This window comes from Gambusia affinis, linkage group LG20 (genome assembly GCF_019740435.1).
Source record: "Gambusia affinis linkage group LG20, SWU_Gaff_1.0, whole genome shotgun sequence".
NCBI lineage: Eukaryota > Metazoa > Chordata > Actinopteri > Cyprinodontiformes > Poeciliidae > Gambusia > Gambusia affinis.
This window is the reverse complement of record NC_057887.1, coordinates 2,164,236-2,180,268: the sequence shown is the minus strand read 5'-3', so window position 1 is coordinate 2,180,268 and position 16,033 is coordinate 2,164,236. Positions and strand designations below refer to the sequence as shown.

General features: G+C 40.1%; 2 protein-coding genes across 2 annotated transcripts; one reads left to right on the top strand and one right to left on the bottom strand.

Annotated features, from left to right (window-relative positions):
* Window positions 1–1,256: 1,256 nt before the first annotated feature.
* Window positions 1,257–5,616, top strand: dlx4b (distal-less homeobox 4b). Its single transcript, XM_044103574.1, has 3 exons — window positions 1,257–3,324; window positions 3,739–3,935; window positions 5,128–5,616. Exons 1-3 carry the CDS (start codon window positions 3,003–3,005, stop codon window positions 5,386–5,388), a joined length of 780 nt encoding a protein of 259 aa, XP_043959509.1. The 5' UTR covers window positions 1,257–3,002; the 3' UTR covers window positions 5,389–5,616.
* A 7,182-nt stretch (window positions 5,617–12,798) lies between these two features.
* dlx3b (distal-less homeobox 3b) lies at window positions 12,799–15,534 on the bottom strand. The gene is made up of 3 exons (XM_044103573.1): window positions 14,966–15,534; window positions 14,086–14,270; window positions 12,799–13,729 (listed from the first exon to the last, which is right to left on the bottom strand). Exons 1-3 carry the CDS (start codon window positions 15,306–15,308, stop codon window positions 13,412–13,414), a joined length of 846 nt encoding a protein of 281 aa, XP_043959508.1. The 5' UTR covers window positions 15,309–15,534; the 3' UTR covers window positions 12,799–13,411.
* Between the last annotated feature and the right edge of the window lie 499 nt (window positions 15,535–16,033).

Sequence of the window (16,033 nt, the reverse complement as noted above, 5' to 3'; positions counted from 1 at the left end):
TGTTACTCACTTCCAGTCGTTTTCGGGGTGTGCTGGCAGGGCAACGACCGGGGCCAGGTCCTGCACAGCCCTGCATCATGACTGCAGGGCTCATCTTTGTTCTCCACCCGTAATGCTGACATAATTACAAGCCTTAAAAAAAAAAAAATCCTCCTCACCTCAGTGTCTCTGTCCCAACACCTCCTCTACACGCTGTTTGGCTGTCACAGTCTGGTTCCTGTGCTTTCAGATGTCGAAGACGCCTCAGGATAGCCACCATAGTCTTCCCGGTCTTCAAAGAGTTCTATTTTGCTTTTAATGCATGTGTCTGAAATGGAATTTCAGCTCACAGTGTTCTGCTGAACAAAACGTAACTCAGAGACTAGTTTGTTCCAGTGTATTCCCACCGTTTCCACAGCCTCGGGTTTGGGTTACATCTACAAGGCCTCATATGGATGAAGTCAGAAATTTGTCGCCCACAATCATCTCCCCTCTTCCCTCTAAGTTGGCTAAATTTTTTTTTTTACAGTGATAATAATTTGTGGCTTTGTTCCGTCTTAAACGCTTTGGAAACGGTTCAACCACCCCCTCCTCTTCTTGGGAGGACCGTCGTTTGATGCCACGGGTTCCCAGTAGCAGCACACAGGGTAGGACATGACCAAAATGACGGGGTTGGACAGCGGCTCGGCGCTGCCGCTCAACCCACCAAAGTTCTGTTAGTAATTTCGCTGCAGCACACATTGTAGGCCAAGTGATTTATTTTAGAGTAGAGGAGGTATCTGAATAAGCCGGGACACGAATAAGTGCGTCCAGGCGCTGTGGGGGAATTTTTCTCCACCTGTGGATTTGTTCAGCCCTCCAAAGAGTATAAATCCAGGCTGGGAGGTGGACACAGGGGCATTCTTCACTGCAGTTTCCTCCCTACTTCTACTAATTGTAAATAGAGATAGTAACTAATGAGTTATACGGGTCATTTTCCTTATATTAAAACAAGACGCCTTTGCACTTTTGGATAGTTCTGTTCCTGCTGTCCTAAGACTTGATGATGGATTTGAAGAAGACTTTCTGCAAACTCAGCATATTAATAGTGAAACAAGGCAATACTGGAACTTGAAACATCAGTATGTACAAATGAATGTTGCTGCTTCTGATTTACTGATGGTCAGTAGTGGTGTACCACAGGGATCTGTGCTAGCCACTATAGCACAGATATATATATATATATATATATATAAATATATATATATATATATATATATATTTAAAATATATATATCTAATATATATATATATTTTTATATATATATATATATATATATATATATATATATATATATATATATATTACAATGACATGCAATGCTTCAAATAGTCATAAAATATTAACTTTATTTGCATATTATTTAATGTTCTCTGCCTGTTTACATTCATCTGATAGCGTCAACAAAAAAAATCACTAACAAAATGACTGCATAATAAAGATCTGTAATATTTAGCAATAGGCGATAATAATGTAAAATTGAAAGAGTTTATTGAAGCAAATGTTTTGGAAGGAAAACTGAACAAATAAATAATGTTTAATAATTACACAAAAAATACATTTTATTGCAAAAAACATTATGCATTGTAAACGGCTAAATACTGATCTAATGCGTGTTTACACTAACTATAATAACTATAAACAGTTTCAATTACTCTGATGCAATGAATTAAGTAGACATAATTTTATGGATTCTATTATTTAGTGGAATTTAATGCTGGACTGGTAACGTAAAAAGAAGAAAAGCATAGTGAAAGCCTCCTGAACAATATTCAAAAATTGCTTCAATTTAAATGTTTTTTGTTGTTGTTTTGTTTTGGGGTTTTTTTTTAAGGAAAACATTTGTAGCTAATATAGATTTGTTCTGGAGATTAACGTGTGAAATAACTGATAAAGAATAAATTGAGTTGTAGATTTGAATATATCTATATATATATATATATATATATATATATATATATATATATATATATATATATATATATATATATATACACACACGGCAGAAAGAGCAGACGGTGTCCTGATAAATCTGTTCTCTCATTTCTGTTCTCTGTTGGTGTGATGGGTCTGAGCTTCCAGTTCCGGCTGGATGTCTGCTCGCCTTGGGACGCAAGTTTGCTTTAGTTAAAAATATTTATATTCCTCAAAAGCAGAGTACCATATTATCTGGCCATGTTTTGTACTATGACATTAAACCTTTAGGTTGCACAAATAACATGATAATGAAAATAAAATACTGTAGACTAAAGATGATATTTTATTTAGAATTTGAAGAGTATTTTTTTTAGTAAAATTAAAAACATGATTAAATACATTAATGTATTTATTATTATTATTATTATTATTATTATTATTATTATTATTATTATTATTATTATTATTATTATTATTATTATTTTATTTTTTATTTTTTTGTGGAAATTTAATTGTCAATTTGTTATTTCACTTTTCCAGGAGAGAACGTGAATTTCCCTTTAAAATTTGCCGAATTTTATTTTTGTTTTATTCAATTGATCTTGAACAGTGTGTTCGTCAGTCCTCTCGGAGCTCTGTGTGTTTCACCCGGGACTGATGCATGTATCCGCTGATCGATGGGAGGAGGTGTTCCCTGGCTGGATCCCATATTAATGAAGTTAATGGTGCAGCTCCGGTGACAGCCGACTGCTGCAGACCAATCAGAGCGCTCTGCGATGGAAGGCTGCGCGTTTGAGGCGCTGCACGCACGATCCGTTTGAAGAACCATGTCAGCTCCTCTTCTGACCTAAACCCGGGACACCTTTCGCTTTTCATCTCCTTCCACCTCCCAGAGACACCTGTCAAAAAAACATGCCCGGCGCGACTCCGTCCTGCGTGGATGTTTGCCTCTCGAGCGGCGCGTTGGATTCAAGCGGGGAATTGCTCCGGTTTTCCTTTGCTTTCTGACAGAAACTCATGAATTCCTCCTCAGAGCGGCAGCTTTATGGACTCGCGCATTAGCTAAATGATGTCTATGGGTTTCATGCCCGACAGTGTGAACGGCTCCGATCCCTCCAAGTCGGCCTTCCTGGAGTTCGGCCACGGACACCCGGCGCACCAGCAGCACTCCCCGGGACTCTCACACATTTACCCCGTGCACGGCCTCCACGCTGCGGGACATTCTCAGCACGAAGGTCCCTTTCCTGGCAGCGCGTCCTACGGCCCCCCGCTGGGATACGCCTACCCGGCCACGGTGAACGCTCACCCGCCGTCCGCTTACATGTCATCCTACCAGCACAGCAGCCACAACAGCGGCGGTCTGAACCACAGCAGATTAGAGAGGACAGGTATGAGAGAAAAACTGCAAAAAATAAAATAAAAAATCTGTGCTAAAGTGTAACTGCGCACTCGGGGCGCCTTGACTTAATAATTTACGACATATATATATATATATATATATATATATATATATATATATATATATATATATATATATATATATATATATATATATATATATATATATATATTTGAATTAAATGGCTGCAGGTCGCCTGGGACCTCTCCAGCCCGCAGCCATACATTAGGCCCGTCAGTCAAAAGTTCAAAATGTGTCCAATAAAACTATGTCATTGTTTTATTATTATTGTTATTATCATTATTATTAATATTTTTATTTTTATTATTTTGTTTTGGGGTTTTATTACTAATTATCTTTATTTTGTTTTGCTTGTTTTTTTTCCCCCTGTGGTCTCTTTTAGATCCCAACAAACCCGGCATGACTGAGAGCAGGGACGTCCGTCTGGTGAACGGCAAGGGGAAAAAGATGCGGAAGCCTCGGACCATCTACTCCAGCCTGCAGCTGCAGGCTCTGCACCAGCGCTTCCAGCAGACCCAGTATCTGGCTCTGCCCGAGCGCGCCGACCTGGCTGCCAAACTGGGCCTCACGCAGACTCAGGTGGGTTCTCCACTCCTCCGCTGATCTCCGTCCACATATCAATGAGTTAGCCAGGAGTTGGACTTACCAGGGATCCAGTTGGTTGCAGTGATAGGCATTTTCCAGCCAGAGCCGGCCGAGTTGTTTCACTGTGTTGTCTGATCAGACGTGTGCAGCCATGTGGCTTTGAACAATAATGTTGAGCTCTGCTAACTGAAGAAAGGGAAACCTTTTTATTCAACAGTATTATGAGGGATCGCGGAACAAACCTGATCCTCGATCCTTTAATACAGCTCTCATCTTCTGGGCTTAATTTACTGCTTGCTTTTCCCTTTGTTAGACACGCGGGCCTCCGCACGTGCAAATCCCCCAAATTAATAATAAATGCCAAATTTAGTCAGTCAAAAAATTTATTTGTTTATTCCTTGACTTTATTATTATTATTATTATTATTATTATTATTATTATTATTATTATTATTATTATTATTATTATTATTATTATTATTATTATTATTATTATTATTATTATTATTATTATGGAAGGGCATTTGGGAGGGTTTAATTGGTTTGGGGTGCCAGTCTCGTGCATGCGCTTGGGTTCTCGCGTGTTCCCATAAAACAGCAGGTGCAAGTGTCAACTAATCATCTTCAGGTGTCCTTGCGCTTTTTATTTGGCGTTCAGATTTTAACAGAAAAGAGAAATAAAGACAGACAGACAAAAGTTGATCGATTTTTTGTTTTGTTTTGTTTTGTTTTGTTTTGTTTTGTTTGGGTTTTTTTTTTTTTTTTCTTGTATCTGAGCCGCCTCCTGTACTTTTCTTTTTCGAGCTTGGCTGTTTAAACGTCTGCAGTATTCACCTCTTCGCATTAACTGTTAGAAATAAAACAAGCATAATGTGTATAATCATTTGCATCTCACTCTGCCACCAAAGCCTTGGGCTTGTTTTTATTTCTTAATCCCCCCGATCTCGGTCTGAAGCTGTTACTCTCACGCACCACTGGCTTTACAAAACAACCAACAATAGGGGATCTCAGTTTTAATAAGTTTGGAGTCACTCAACCATTATGTTTGTTTACCTCATAAAAAAGTCGTCTGGGATTTACAAAAGTAACTCTGAAGCTGGAGACTTGCTGGAGAAATGAATTGAGTTTTTTCTTTCCCTCCCAAAAATAATAATAACTGTTTTCATCCTTCTTTTCATTTTTTTTAGGTGAAAATATGGTTTCAGAATAAACGCTCCAAGTACAAGAAGATCATGAAACATGGCGGAGGCTCAGAGGGGGAGCACCTCCACAGCTCCAGCTCCATCTCCCCCTGCTCCCCGGCCTTACCCCAGCTCTGGGAGGTCTCCATGGCGACCAAAGGAGCCCAGATGCACCCGAACAATTACATGAACAGCTTTGGCCACTGGTACCCGAACCACCACCACCATCCTCACCAGGACGCCATGCAGAGGCCGCAGCTGATGTGAAGTGAACAGGCGACTTGAACTCATTTGTCCTGAGGATGAACTTTGCGGTTGCTCGTGCGCGTGCGATTTGACTTCAGGTTTTTTTTTTGCTGCGAAATTCAAAGTCACGCAGCAAAAAAGTACATCTATATGTTTTCAAGCGTCATCCTGCACGGCCTCACGTCCTTAGAATGTGGAGTTTGTGTTTGAAGCTGAACTAGACACTGCATAAAGGAACTGTCGTGAAAATATGTGTGCGTGGATTTATTTCAGCAACAAAGAACAAAGTGAAAAAAGAAAAGAAAAGAAAGAAAGAAAAAAGAGCTTCTTGTGTGGAAGAATATTCTGCTGGGTGCAGTTTGCTTTTAAACACCTTGCCGCTGTTTTCTAAAAACGATTTTAAATCGTTTCGGTGCAACCTGGTTTTACTTTCTTGATCCCGATATAATTTGTGAAGGAGTTCGGGTTTACGAGTCTCACAGTTTTATGTTGTTTTAAAATCACCCGGAACCTTTCAGTTTGAGTTATTCCAGATTCATTTACTGATATATTTATCTACAGGCAGCTGCTGAAGCTGATTATCTCTCTGAGCTGCACTCCCAGAAACATCTTTCAAATGGAAAACATTTGAATGCGTGCTTTATTTTTTATTTTATTTTTTTATTTTTATGGAGATGTTCCATCGACGCATTGACTCTTATCTTTGCCAATCTTCCTTCGTTTCAAAGTGAAATCCACGGCGCAGACTCTCTGCGCGGTGCTTAGGTTTGGTGCAGCTTTTTACGCACGAATCCAAAGTCTTGAAATAGTTCAAACACATCCAAACTGTTGTCTAACGGCGATAACTCGACGTTTTTTAATAGCTGGATCTGAGCCTTTCCGTCTTCCGTCGGAAAAGAAACGCCTGCATTTTTCTTTCCATTCAGCGTGAGAGGAGAAGAGCGCATGTTGAGCAGTCAGCTCAAACAACAAAATCACCTCTGTCATAATACAGTGACAAACGAGTAGGCTATCCCTTCAGCATCCTGCGCACTGATTTGCCAATTCTGGCTGCTTGCATACAGTTTAATCAGGCTCAGACTGGGGTATTTATGTCTTCGCTGGTGCTCTTGATTAAATGGAGAGCTGATTTCTGATTAATGAAGCTGAAAAGTGCGTTAAAGAGCCATCCAGTGACTTTCTTTTTATGTTTTTCATTCATCACCCCGAACATTTCGGGCTGTCTGGCAAACATTAGGAGCAATTTGTCTGATGTCACATACAGGGATTAGAGGAATAACAAACTATGCATGCAGTTTTCCCCAAGATGTTTACCCTAATATTAGTAGTAACTGCTCGGGAGTTCACTGGCTTCGATTCTGGCACTGTTAAAACAAACTGTTAGAATTTAACCAATAAAATCTGCGTGCCAGTTAGTTTGTGTAGATATTTTAGCAAGTATTTTTGATTTCAGAGCTAAAACACACGGAAATGAAGGAGTAAAATTACTCAACTAATACAAATTCTAGCTAATTAGGCTCATTTTTTCTCAACTCATTTGACCTCCAAGGTTAAAAAAAAACAGAAGAGAAAAGCAGAAAACTCTGAAAAATTTAAAACACTTTCTATTTTTAGTAAACAAGGTGCCATGTCAGCCTTTTCTTCGGACAGATGTCAGGCAATGATCGCCAGAGATCTGATGAAGACTTTAGAGCTTTAATCATCATGGATTTTATAAAACATTTGATTTTATCGCTCATGCCGCATGTCTGTTTGAAAGTTTAATGTTGAAAATAGAACAACATTAACAGCTTTCACTGGATAATACTGGAAACATGTTGGTTCTGTCAGCTAATTGACATTCTGATTTGACTTTTGTGCTACAGGCTACAGCAGAGAATGGAAACCTGATTGTTTAGTCTGAGTTGTCTTGTGAGTGAATTTCTGTACTTACAAGTATCAAAGACTTCCAGTGAAGAAGATTTCTGCATTCGTTAATTCTACAGAAGAACTTGCAGAAGAACCTGCTAGCAAGCTGAGCAACTACACCCAGAGCAGGAGTTATAGTGTGCAGAGCAGCTGTGGTTGCTAAGCTTTTCAACACAACTTCAGGATTGAGAAGCTAAGCTGGCTAGCAAGTTACACTTTGAAACTAACATTGTCGCTAAACCAGTCTACAAACTTAAATTAATGTTCCAAACTCTCTCAGCCATAAAGTCTTCTGAAAGTTGTTGACTCTTAGCTGTTGTGAATTATTCATTTAACCCATATAAACTTTTTTTGTTTTGTTTTGTTTTTTTTTTTGCTGGACACCAAATACAACAAATAAAACGACTGACTGAACCAACATCTTCAGTTGAATTCTAACCAAAGGGTTTAGCTAGGAGTTGTAAACAGCAAAGCTGATAACATTTTTAGAATCTAAACATTACAAAACATAAAATGTACAAACTATTATAGATTGCAATTTGAATATTTTTGATGGTTAATATAAGAATAGCCTCTGCTTTCTGTTACCTAGTAGAGTTTTCTACCTGTTAAATAGGCAAATTTTGCTCATAAAAAATGACTGAAATAAGGCATGCAGACTTATACACCAAATTTACTGATTAAACCGTTTGTTTTTCAGTTTAGCAGTTTTGACTTTAGAGATGTCACTTATCTAGTTCTAGCTGGATATGAGATACAACAGAGACTTTCTCCACACCTAATCATTCAGTCCTTTGACAGCGTGACTGAATTTATGTATTCACTTATTTCACAGCACCTAAGCTGGACGACACAAAATTATTGCCTGGTCTTAAAATAAATTCTAATCCAAACATGAGAGATATTTCTGTTGGAATGTAACTATCACTGGAGGTCAAACTATAAACTATATATATATATATATATATATATATATATATATATATATATATATATATATATATATATATATATATATATATATATATATATATATATATATATATATATATATATATATATATATATATATATATATATATATATAGTGCAAATTTCCATCCACTCTAAGCACAAACATATTTATCCTTCTGTCTCTCTGCTTCATGCAATAAAAATATGCAACTTCAATTTGACATCTTCTTTTAGTTCCCTTTTTTTTTTTTAAGTGGACTCAGCTGTGAAGTTCCAGGAAGAAGAACATTTCTAAGTGGCTGCCGCTGCCTTTTCTGAGCAGAACACTGACTCATTCAGCTCTTACCTCGCCCGAGGAGCGCGTCCTCATCCGGGAGCTCTTCAGCCATCTGCCGTGTTTCCGTGAAGAACAAAGCGCAAGCCAGAGCCGCCGAGTTTTTGAACCCCTTTCCGAGCTGATTTTTCCTCTGATAACCGCCAGTTTTGTGACATATTAACATCTCCTTCTTTGTGCACCCTGTTTTACCTCCTCGCTCCTCATCATTATGTTGCCTTGTTAATAAACATGCGGGAAGACGAGGAGAGCACCGCTTGTGCGCTGAACCAGGCTGACGGAGGGGGACATTGGGGAAAATTATAGGCAATTTCACATCTCTAGATTAGAATAATGGCTCTGTGGAGTTGGACAGAGAAGAGTGGGAGCTTTCAAACGGAGGGGGACCAATTATCACGTAAGCAAAAGTGAAAAGGCCTTCCCCGTGTAATAGACAAGCTGTGAGGAGCGGATGGAAGGCTGGGCTGACGGCTGAAGGCTCCTGATAAAGGCAGCTCTGACTGTATCAATGATGTGGATGCTCTGGGTTATCAGATATCAGCCGTCTGATGGCTTTTAATTGCAGGATAGCAATAGGAGGGAAAATAGCTTGTTATTAAATCTCTGCTGCTGTGAATGGGTGAATGGCAAAGCAGGTCTCCAGGGTGATTATTGTTATTAACTTGAAGGATCTGACATGTAGGGTAATTGTAAGCAGCTTCCCCGCAGGAAGAGAAGTGAATGTGTGGTTTCATAAAATAGGCCGTGACTTTCTGGTTTGGGGGCCATGCTGCACAAACACACTGGAGGGGGAACGAAGGCTTTTACACAAGTGTGACCTATAAGCAAGCGAGGCATCAAAAACACGCTAATGGTGCATGCTGCGCCTTCTCTTCTTCTCCAGCCTGGACTTGCCCTGCGTTGGCCGAAAACAGAGGTCAGCCAAGGTTCAGGACTCCACAGCTGTCCACGGGGCCTTCCTCCCTTCACTTCTCCCAGGTTTACAGCGAAATGACCAGCCTGAGTGACGCTAATGCGGCTGAGGACGAGCCCGGCCCTGGACAGCTGCTGGGAGTCTTTCCGTAGCCGCCGACCTCTACCTCAACCCGCACAGATGCACTCGAGAGACGAGCTCTGACACCACCATGTCGACAGCGGACAGGGGTCACGGGGACAGGGCCTTATTTGTGGCCCTCCAAAACGCCACATGTTCCTGGACGTTTCTGTTTCACGGCAATCTAAGGTTCGAAATGATACTTATATTTATATTTACTAATATAAATATACTTATATTTAATTAAGCCATGGAAAAAAAACATATTATAATGTTGTAGCCCACTGGACACTGGAGACATTGGACAACCCTCTTCATGTCGTTGGGTTATTTAATTGACAGCATAAGTCTTTATGTAAATGTCTCTTACGAGGTGAATTTTTTTTCCATTATTTCTATAGAAGGAAACATGGTAATAATCCTTGGTAATTTTACCCAAATGTCCAGGGTCACACTCAAGTTCAGCTCTTCCCCAGCCACAGTCACACACCCTCCACTGCTGTCACACTTGAACTGTTCAGAGATGACACAAACGGACACGCCTGACGGCCCCCGTCCCACTTGTTGGCGAATTCATGTTTGTTCTCGGCCCAAATGTCTCCCCTGACGGCGCGCAGTCCGGGAGGCCCACACACACTGAGGGAGCCACCAGGGGGGATCATATGTACTCTGTGATGAGATTTCATTGATATCAAAAGGCAATAGTAATCATGCCGCTTTTGTCAAATCAGCACTGGGTACATTTACATGCTGACTGACGCCATAGACAACTGGTGTTGAGTTCAGTGGGTATAAAATAAGAAGGGGACACCAGAGGGATGGGATTAAGGAGTTCTGAAACGTTAAGCTGTTTGTAGCGTAATGTGCACAAAAAAAAGAAAAAAGATGTGCTGGAAGTGTGGTGCCAAGAAAATGACAAGTCAGAAGGGACAAAAAACTTAACAAAAGTGGCAACAGGACATTTAGAGACGTTTCTTTTCTTCTTCTTCTTCTTTATAGATAGAACAGAGATATGAAAAGTTATATTCAAGTATTACAGAGATGTTCTGAGAGGTTTAAACACTTTGATATTTTATTTAAGGCTGTGAAGACTTTCACTGAGTCACACTTGTCACCATTTTAGCTGCTGATTAAACCTCTTTAAAGGCTTTTTTATGAAGCTGTTAAAACCTTTGCAGGTTTATTATCTTTTGAAGTTTGACATGACTGACAGCTATGAACACATTTCGGAATTAATTGTAAATAGCGTCATAATTCAAAGCCTTGGCAGTATTAGCAGTAATAACAGTTATCACTGGTGCTGCCTGTAAAAGCAGGCCACTTCAGGAACAGTGCTGGATTAACACTCAGGTCATATTAGGTGTCATAGTTTTAGGTTATTAAAAACTCAGGGAAAGTTAAAAGTGTTCTGCCCCATCTAGAAAATTATTGTCAAATACAAACAGAAAACAAAGCAAAAAAAAAAAAAATTATGTTGAAAGGTGAAAGTCAAAATAAGGATGTTGGAGACTGAAAGGTAATCTCCATTGATGTTTAAAAGTGGTTTAAGGGGAAACAAAATTGAAAGTAAATATAAAGATGGCGGTAGATTTGTAAATGCTGCTGGCTGAAGTGTCATCTGATGCATAATGATGTCTATATGTAGCTATAATAGATTTAAATATGAATATTAAAGTCAAATGAGGTCGAAAAGTAGAAAAAAAAATTCAACTTGTCAGGGTTGATCAAATTAAACTGGTTTTACGGTCTGGACGGAACCCGTGGAGCAAAACGGTCTCATTTTGAACACACGTTTTGGGATTAATTAAGAAAAGGACAGCCGTTAAAAAGACCACCAGGATACGGAGTGGGTTGTGACAGACACGACCCTGGTGGAGAGCCTAACAGCAACACCTCCACGGGTGAGCGCATACCACTGCAGCTACTAAAAGCAGCAGAAACGATTCATTAAAGAAAAAAGAAAACGGGCAAAAAAAAACAAAAAAAAAAAAAAACACCGTGGGTGCATTTTCTCTCCGTGTGTAATGGCGCACTGGTGGTCCATGTGGACGAACTCACAGTCAGCAGTTTCTCCATCATCTCTATTTTCAGCGTTGGGAACATCAACCAGCTTATAGCTCACATTAATAACGACAGGAGTTTAAAGAAGCGCAGCTGTTTTGTTGTCTTTTTCTTTTTCAGTGTGACACGGAGTCTAAAGAACTCGGCAACATCAAAGGTTTTCTTACCGAGCTTCGCAGCGTCCCACGTCCCAATTATAACATGAGAAACCTCCCCTACTTCCGGTCGTACGGCCTTTTTTTTAATCTGTAAAGATTTCCTCTTCCTGTAGAAATAAAGATATAAACAAAATATTTTACCTTGAGTATTTGTTTAAAGGTAGTGTTTCCAGTCAAAATAGTTTAATTAAGCACGTAGTTGTACTGTTTATTCACATTCAATACACTCAGAGGTGCGCGTGCGTCTATGACGTCTCGCCGTCTCCTTGCCAACGTGCCCTCGGATCAGGCAACAGAATAGCAATTAAATCCACTGACTCCGGCATGTCTGCAGCTATAGTACTGAAAAAAATACATTATTATTATTATTAATTATTATTATTATTATTATTATTATTATTATTATTATTATTATTATTATTATTATTATTATTATTATTATTATTATTATTATAGATAGGGGACATTATTCAGATTTGGGGACAAATTTAAAAAGCTACACAATAAATATCTGCATTTAGTCTTTGGGTTTTTCTTCAGTAGAACTTCCACGGGGTTTAAGGGATTTTTTTTCTTTTTTTTTCTTTTTTCTTTTTTTTTATCCTTATACATAATCACATGCTCCAAATACTGGGCATCTTGTTGGTGTGTTTTTCAGATTGGCTTATCTTTTCTTCATACCCACAAATAGTCCACGGATCCATTTGAAATTCTGCCTAAACAAGGACACTGTGGGCCAGGCTTCAATGTCAATCAACGATAATAACCATTGCCACCACAATTAGACGACAACAGACGTATTTTCACGTCCCAGTGTATCACATTTACGTTCCTACAGACGTCTTTGAATCCCCAAACCACTTTCCTTTTTTTTTTTTCCCGGACAAACTTTGCTTCTATTGCGCTCTTTAAAACGGTGTCTCGACTCCTCCAGCCGAGCCTTTAAATGTGTAGGTTTCTTTAAAAAGGGCTTGAGACACAGCGAGCATTTAACACCTTTATTCATCAGACAGGAAGGCAACAGTTTGACTCATTACATGAATATAAAAACGGACTAACAGCACCACAGTGCTCTTTCTTGTTCAAATATGATCATAGTGGTTCTGCATATATATTTATATAAAAACATTTATTTACAACCTTCAGCATTTTTTTGTACAAATCCTTATAAATATGTCCTGAGTTCTTTTTTTTCTTTCTATTGTCAAAGTTCTCCACAAACCAACATGCATGATTGGTTGCAGCACAGTTTTGTGATTTAGTTTGTGTTTCGGCTACTTGTTTTTGGGGACGAAAAAAAAAAGACACTTTGCATATCATTTACAAAAGGATTATACGATAGAGGTGATAAATAATTTAAAAATAAAATACGCCAGATGTCCCTTAAATATGCTGCCAGAAGTGATTAGAAATCCCTTATGTGCTTTTAAAAAATAAAAATCTGGAAGTCCAGCTCTGAAAACTCTCTGCGGACATCCAGAGACAGAAAGCAGTGTCTGGTTTCCGGCCTCCTCTGGCTCCATTAGAGTTCGCTCTGCAGAGTCACTGTGGGGAGAACTCGTAAAACACGACGTGGGTCTGGCGCCCGAGTCCGACTTAGTAAACGGCTCCCACGCTCTGCTGCGGCACCGGGTGGTGCACGGTGCCCGGATGCTGTAGGTGCGATCCCTGCTGGTACCAGTGGTTGGTATAATCCTCCAGGTAGGGCGGCGACGAGCTGTGCGCCGGCTGCGGCACCTGAGGCCGGCTGATCGGCGTGCTCTGAGGGGTGCTGCTGCCGTCCCAGACGGCGGGGGAAGGCGGGGAGTTACAGGCCATGGAGTCGCTGGCGTTGGGACTGTGCTCCAGGGGAACCTCGCCGTTTTTGTACAGCTTCTTGAACTTGGATCTCCGGTTCTGGAACCAGATCTTGACCTGAGACAAGAAAAAAAAACGAAAAAAAAAACACGAAAAAAAACAAAACAACGGGTGTTAATTACTGATCTAAATTAAAAAAAATAAAATAAAATAAAACATTTGATGCGTTAATAGTGCTAGAAAATAAAACTGTTAAAAACATCATTTTAAGGTTTTTTTGTGAGTGAGTGTGTGTGGGTGTGTGTGTGCGTGTGTGTGTGTGTGTGTGTGTGTGTGTGTGTTTGTTTGTTGTTTTTTTTTTATCTAAATATGTTTTATTCATCTAAATATGTTTTATTCAATTTTTGTCCATGTGGGGGAAGTTTTCCTTGAAAAAGTTCTAAATCAGGACCAGTCAGTCAGCCGCAGCTCACCTGAGTCTGAGTGAGGCCGAGCTGGGCCGCCAGCTCCGCTCTCTCGGGCAGGGCGAGGTACTGCGCCTTCTGGAAGCGCCTCTGCAGGGCGGCCAGCTGGTAGCTGGAGTAGATCGTCCTCGGCTTGCGGATCTTTTTGGGCTTTCCGTTCACCATGCGGACCTCCGGTTCTGGTTCTTCTTTGACTGTAAATTTACAGGAAAGAAAAGAAAAGAAAAAAAAGACCGAATGAATCAAACGTTTCGCACATCATAACTGACGAGTCAAAAAAAATAATAAAGAAAGAAAGAGGAAAGAAGATGAACGGGAACAGTAAATTAAGCCTAACCTCTGTGCAAAGCGATTTTAAATGTAAGAGGTTTTTTTGTTTGTTTGTTTTTAGTCAGAGTCATACTCTAATATAAAATGAAAAATATAAATTTGATATTCATTAAATTTAATAACGTTTGGCAAAATAAAATTCAAAAAGAAAAAAAAAATATATATATAAGTACTAAAACCAAATCTAAAACTGTGAGTAAAATTCCATAAAACATAATTTTCAACTGAGCAAAACAGCGCAGTACAATGACGTCCATTTTTAATTTCGCCTCTTTTTTTTACAGCTCCTATTAAATGGCTTTTATAGCGTGGCCTAATCAAACACTTTCATCTATTTAGAACTACATTATACACATTCATTTCATTTAATTCGTAATCAAACAGTTCGAATATATTTTCCAACTTCGAATAAAATTTTGTCTTATTTATTTACCAAAATTCTAGGAGGGAAACGGTCTCCAAAATCTCTGAGGATATTTGGAATAAAAAATCTTTTTAAGCCTAAATGAATTCAAAACCCCCGGAGGGGGAGGGGGGACACTGTCGTGTTCTCATTTACCTGAGCCGGGCGGCGAGGCCTGCAGGTGATCTCTGTTGTAATGTCCGTACTGTCTGTAGCTGTTCGTGTAGGGATACTCGGATTTGGTCGCGTACGCTCCCGCCGCTCCCATCCCGTTCAAACTGAACTGATGGTGGTAAGAGTTCATGGGCTGTCCGTACGGCTGGCTCTGGTAATACTCGTGGTGGCCGTGGGCCGTCTGTCCGCTGTAGTAGCCCATGTCCGTCACCGAGGACTCTGGGAGAGTCGGGGAGTCCTTGGAGCTCGGGTGGCAGCCCATAGATCCGGGGAGATCCGTCAGAATACTGGCGATCTTCTTCTCGTAGCTCTGTCCGGCGCTCATGATGAAGGAGGCGCTCCGAAATTGTTAAAAACAACAAAAAAGAAGATCAAAAAAAAAAGAAGAAGAAAATAAATCCTCCCCCCTACTCCTCCTGCTGGATTGATTAGCGAGGAGGTTTCGCGCAAGGAACAGCAGTGTGTGCACTCCAAGAACGCGCTGAGGTGTTGCTGAGCATATAGTCCACTGAAACTCTTCCAGCTGCAGAAACTTTCTAATGGCATCGCTCAGCCTCTGTGGCACAGAGTTATAAAGAGCCGAGCTGCTCTCCGCCTTCCTATTGGCTGCTCGCCCCCTCTCCTCCCTCCTTCCTTCTGCGCTCCGGGCAGAAAGTCTTGATGGAACCCAGCCTTCAGCCGGGGGCTCATATGCACTCGCTGCCCCCCATAAAGTCATTTTTCTTAACATTTACCTGTGTGCCGCGCGGGCTCTGCACACATTAAAAAACTAGGTCACCACAGATTTCACCCCGGTGACGTTGCAACATGGTGCGACGGGCATGTTTTCTAAAGACTAATCCTGCAGCCAGACCGTCTCCCTAATGTTTTATGCAATGTTTTCTTAACAATGCCTTGAGATCACACTTTATTGAAAGACTGCCAGCTGGCCTCCCACTGACTGCTGTTGTCATTTAAAGACAGCAGAGGACGGGGACGTTTGGGTGAAATGCAATGGAAGAGAGAGGAGGAGGAAAAGAAGAAGAAGAAGAAAAAGGTTAAAATAAATAG

What these genes read in the sequence shown, in the direction of transcription:
- dlx4b (XM_044103574.1), top strand. Translation starts at nt 3,003, where the DNA reads ATGATGTCTATGGGTTTCATGCCCGACAGTGTGAACGGCTCCGATCCC. An exon ending in CAGCAGATTAGAGAGGACAG is followed by an intron (nt 3,325 to 3,738) that starts GTATGAGAGAAA and finishes GGTCTCTTTTAG; the next exon opens with ATCCCAACAAACCCGGCATG. An exon ending in TGGGCCTCACGCAGACTCAG is followed by an intron (nt 3,936 to 5,127) that starts GTGGGTTCTCCA and finishes CATTTTTTTTAG; the next exon opens with GTGAAAATATGGTTTCAGAA.
- dlx3b (XM_044103573.1), bottom strand. Translation starts at nt 15,308, where the DNA reads ATGAGCGCCGGACAGAGCTACGAGAAGAAGATCGCCAGTATTCTGACG. An exon ending in GGCCTCGCCGCCCGGCTCAG is followed by an intron (nt 14,271 to 14,965) that starts GTAAATGAGAAC and finishes GTAAATTTACAG; the next exon opens with TCAAAGAAGAACCAGAACCG. An exon ending in TCGGCCTCACTCAGACTCAG is followed by an intron (nt 13,730 to 14,085) that starts GTGAGCTGCGGC and finishes TTCTTGTCTCAG; the next exon opens with GTCAAGATCTGGTTCCAGAA.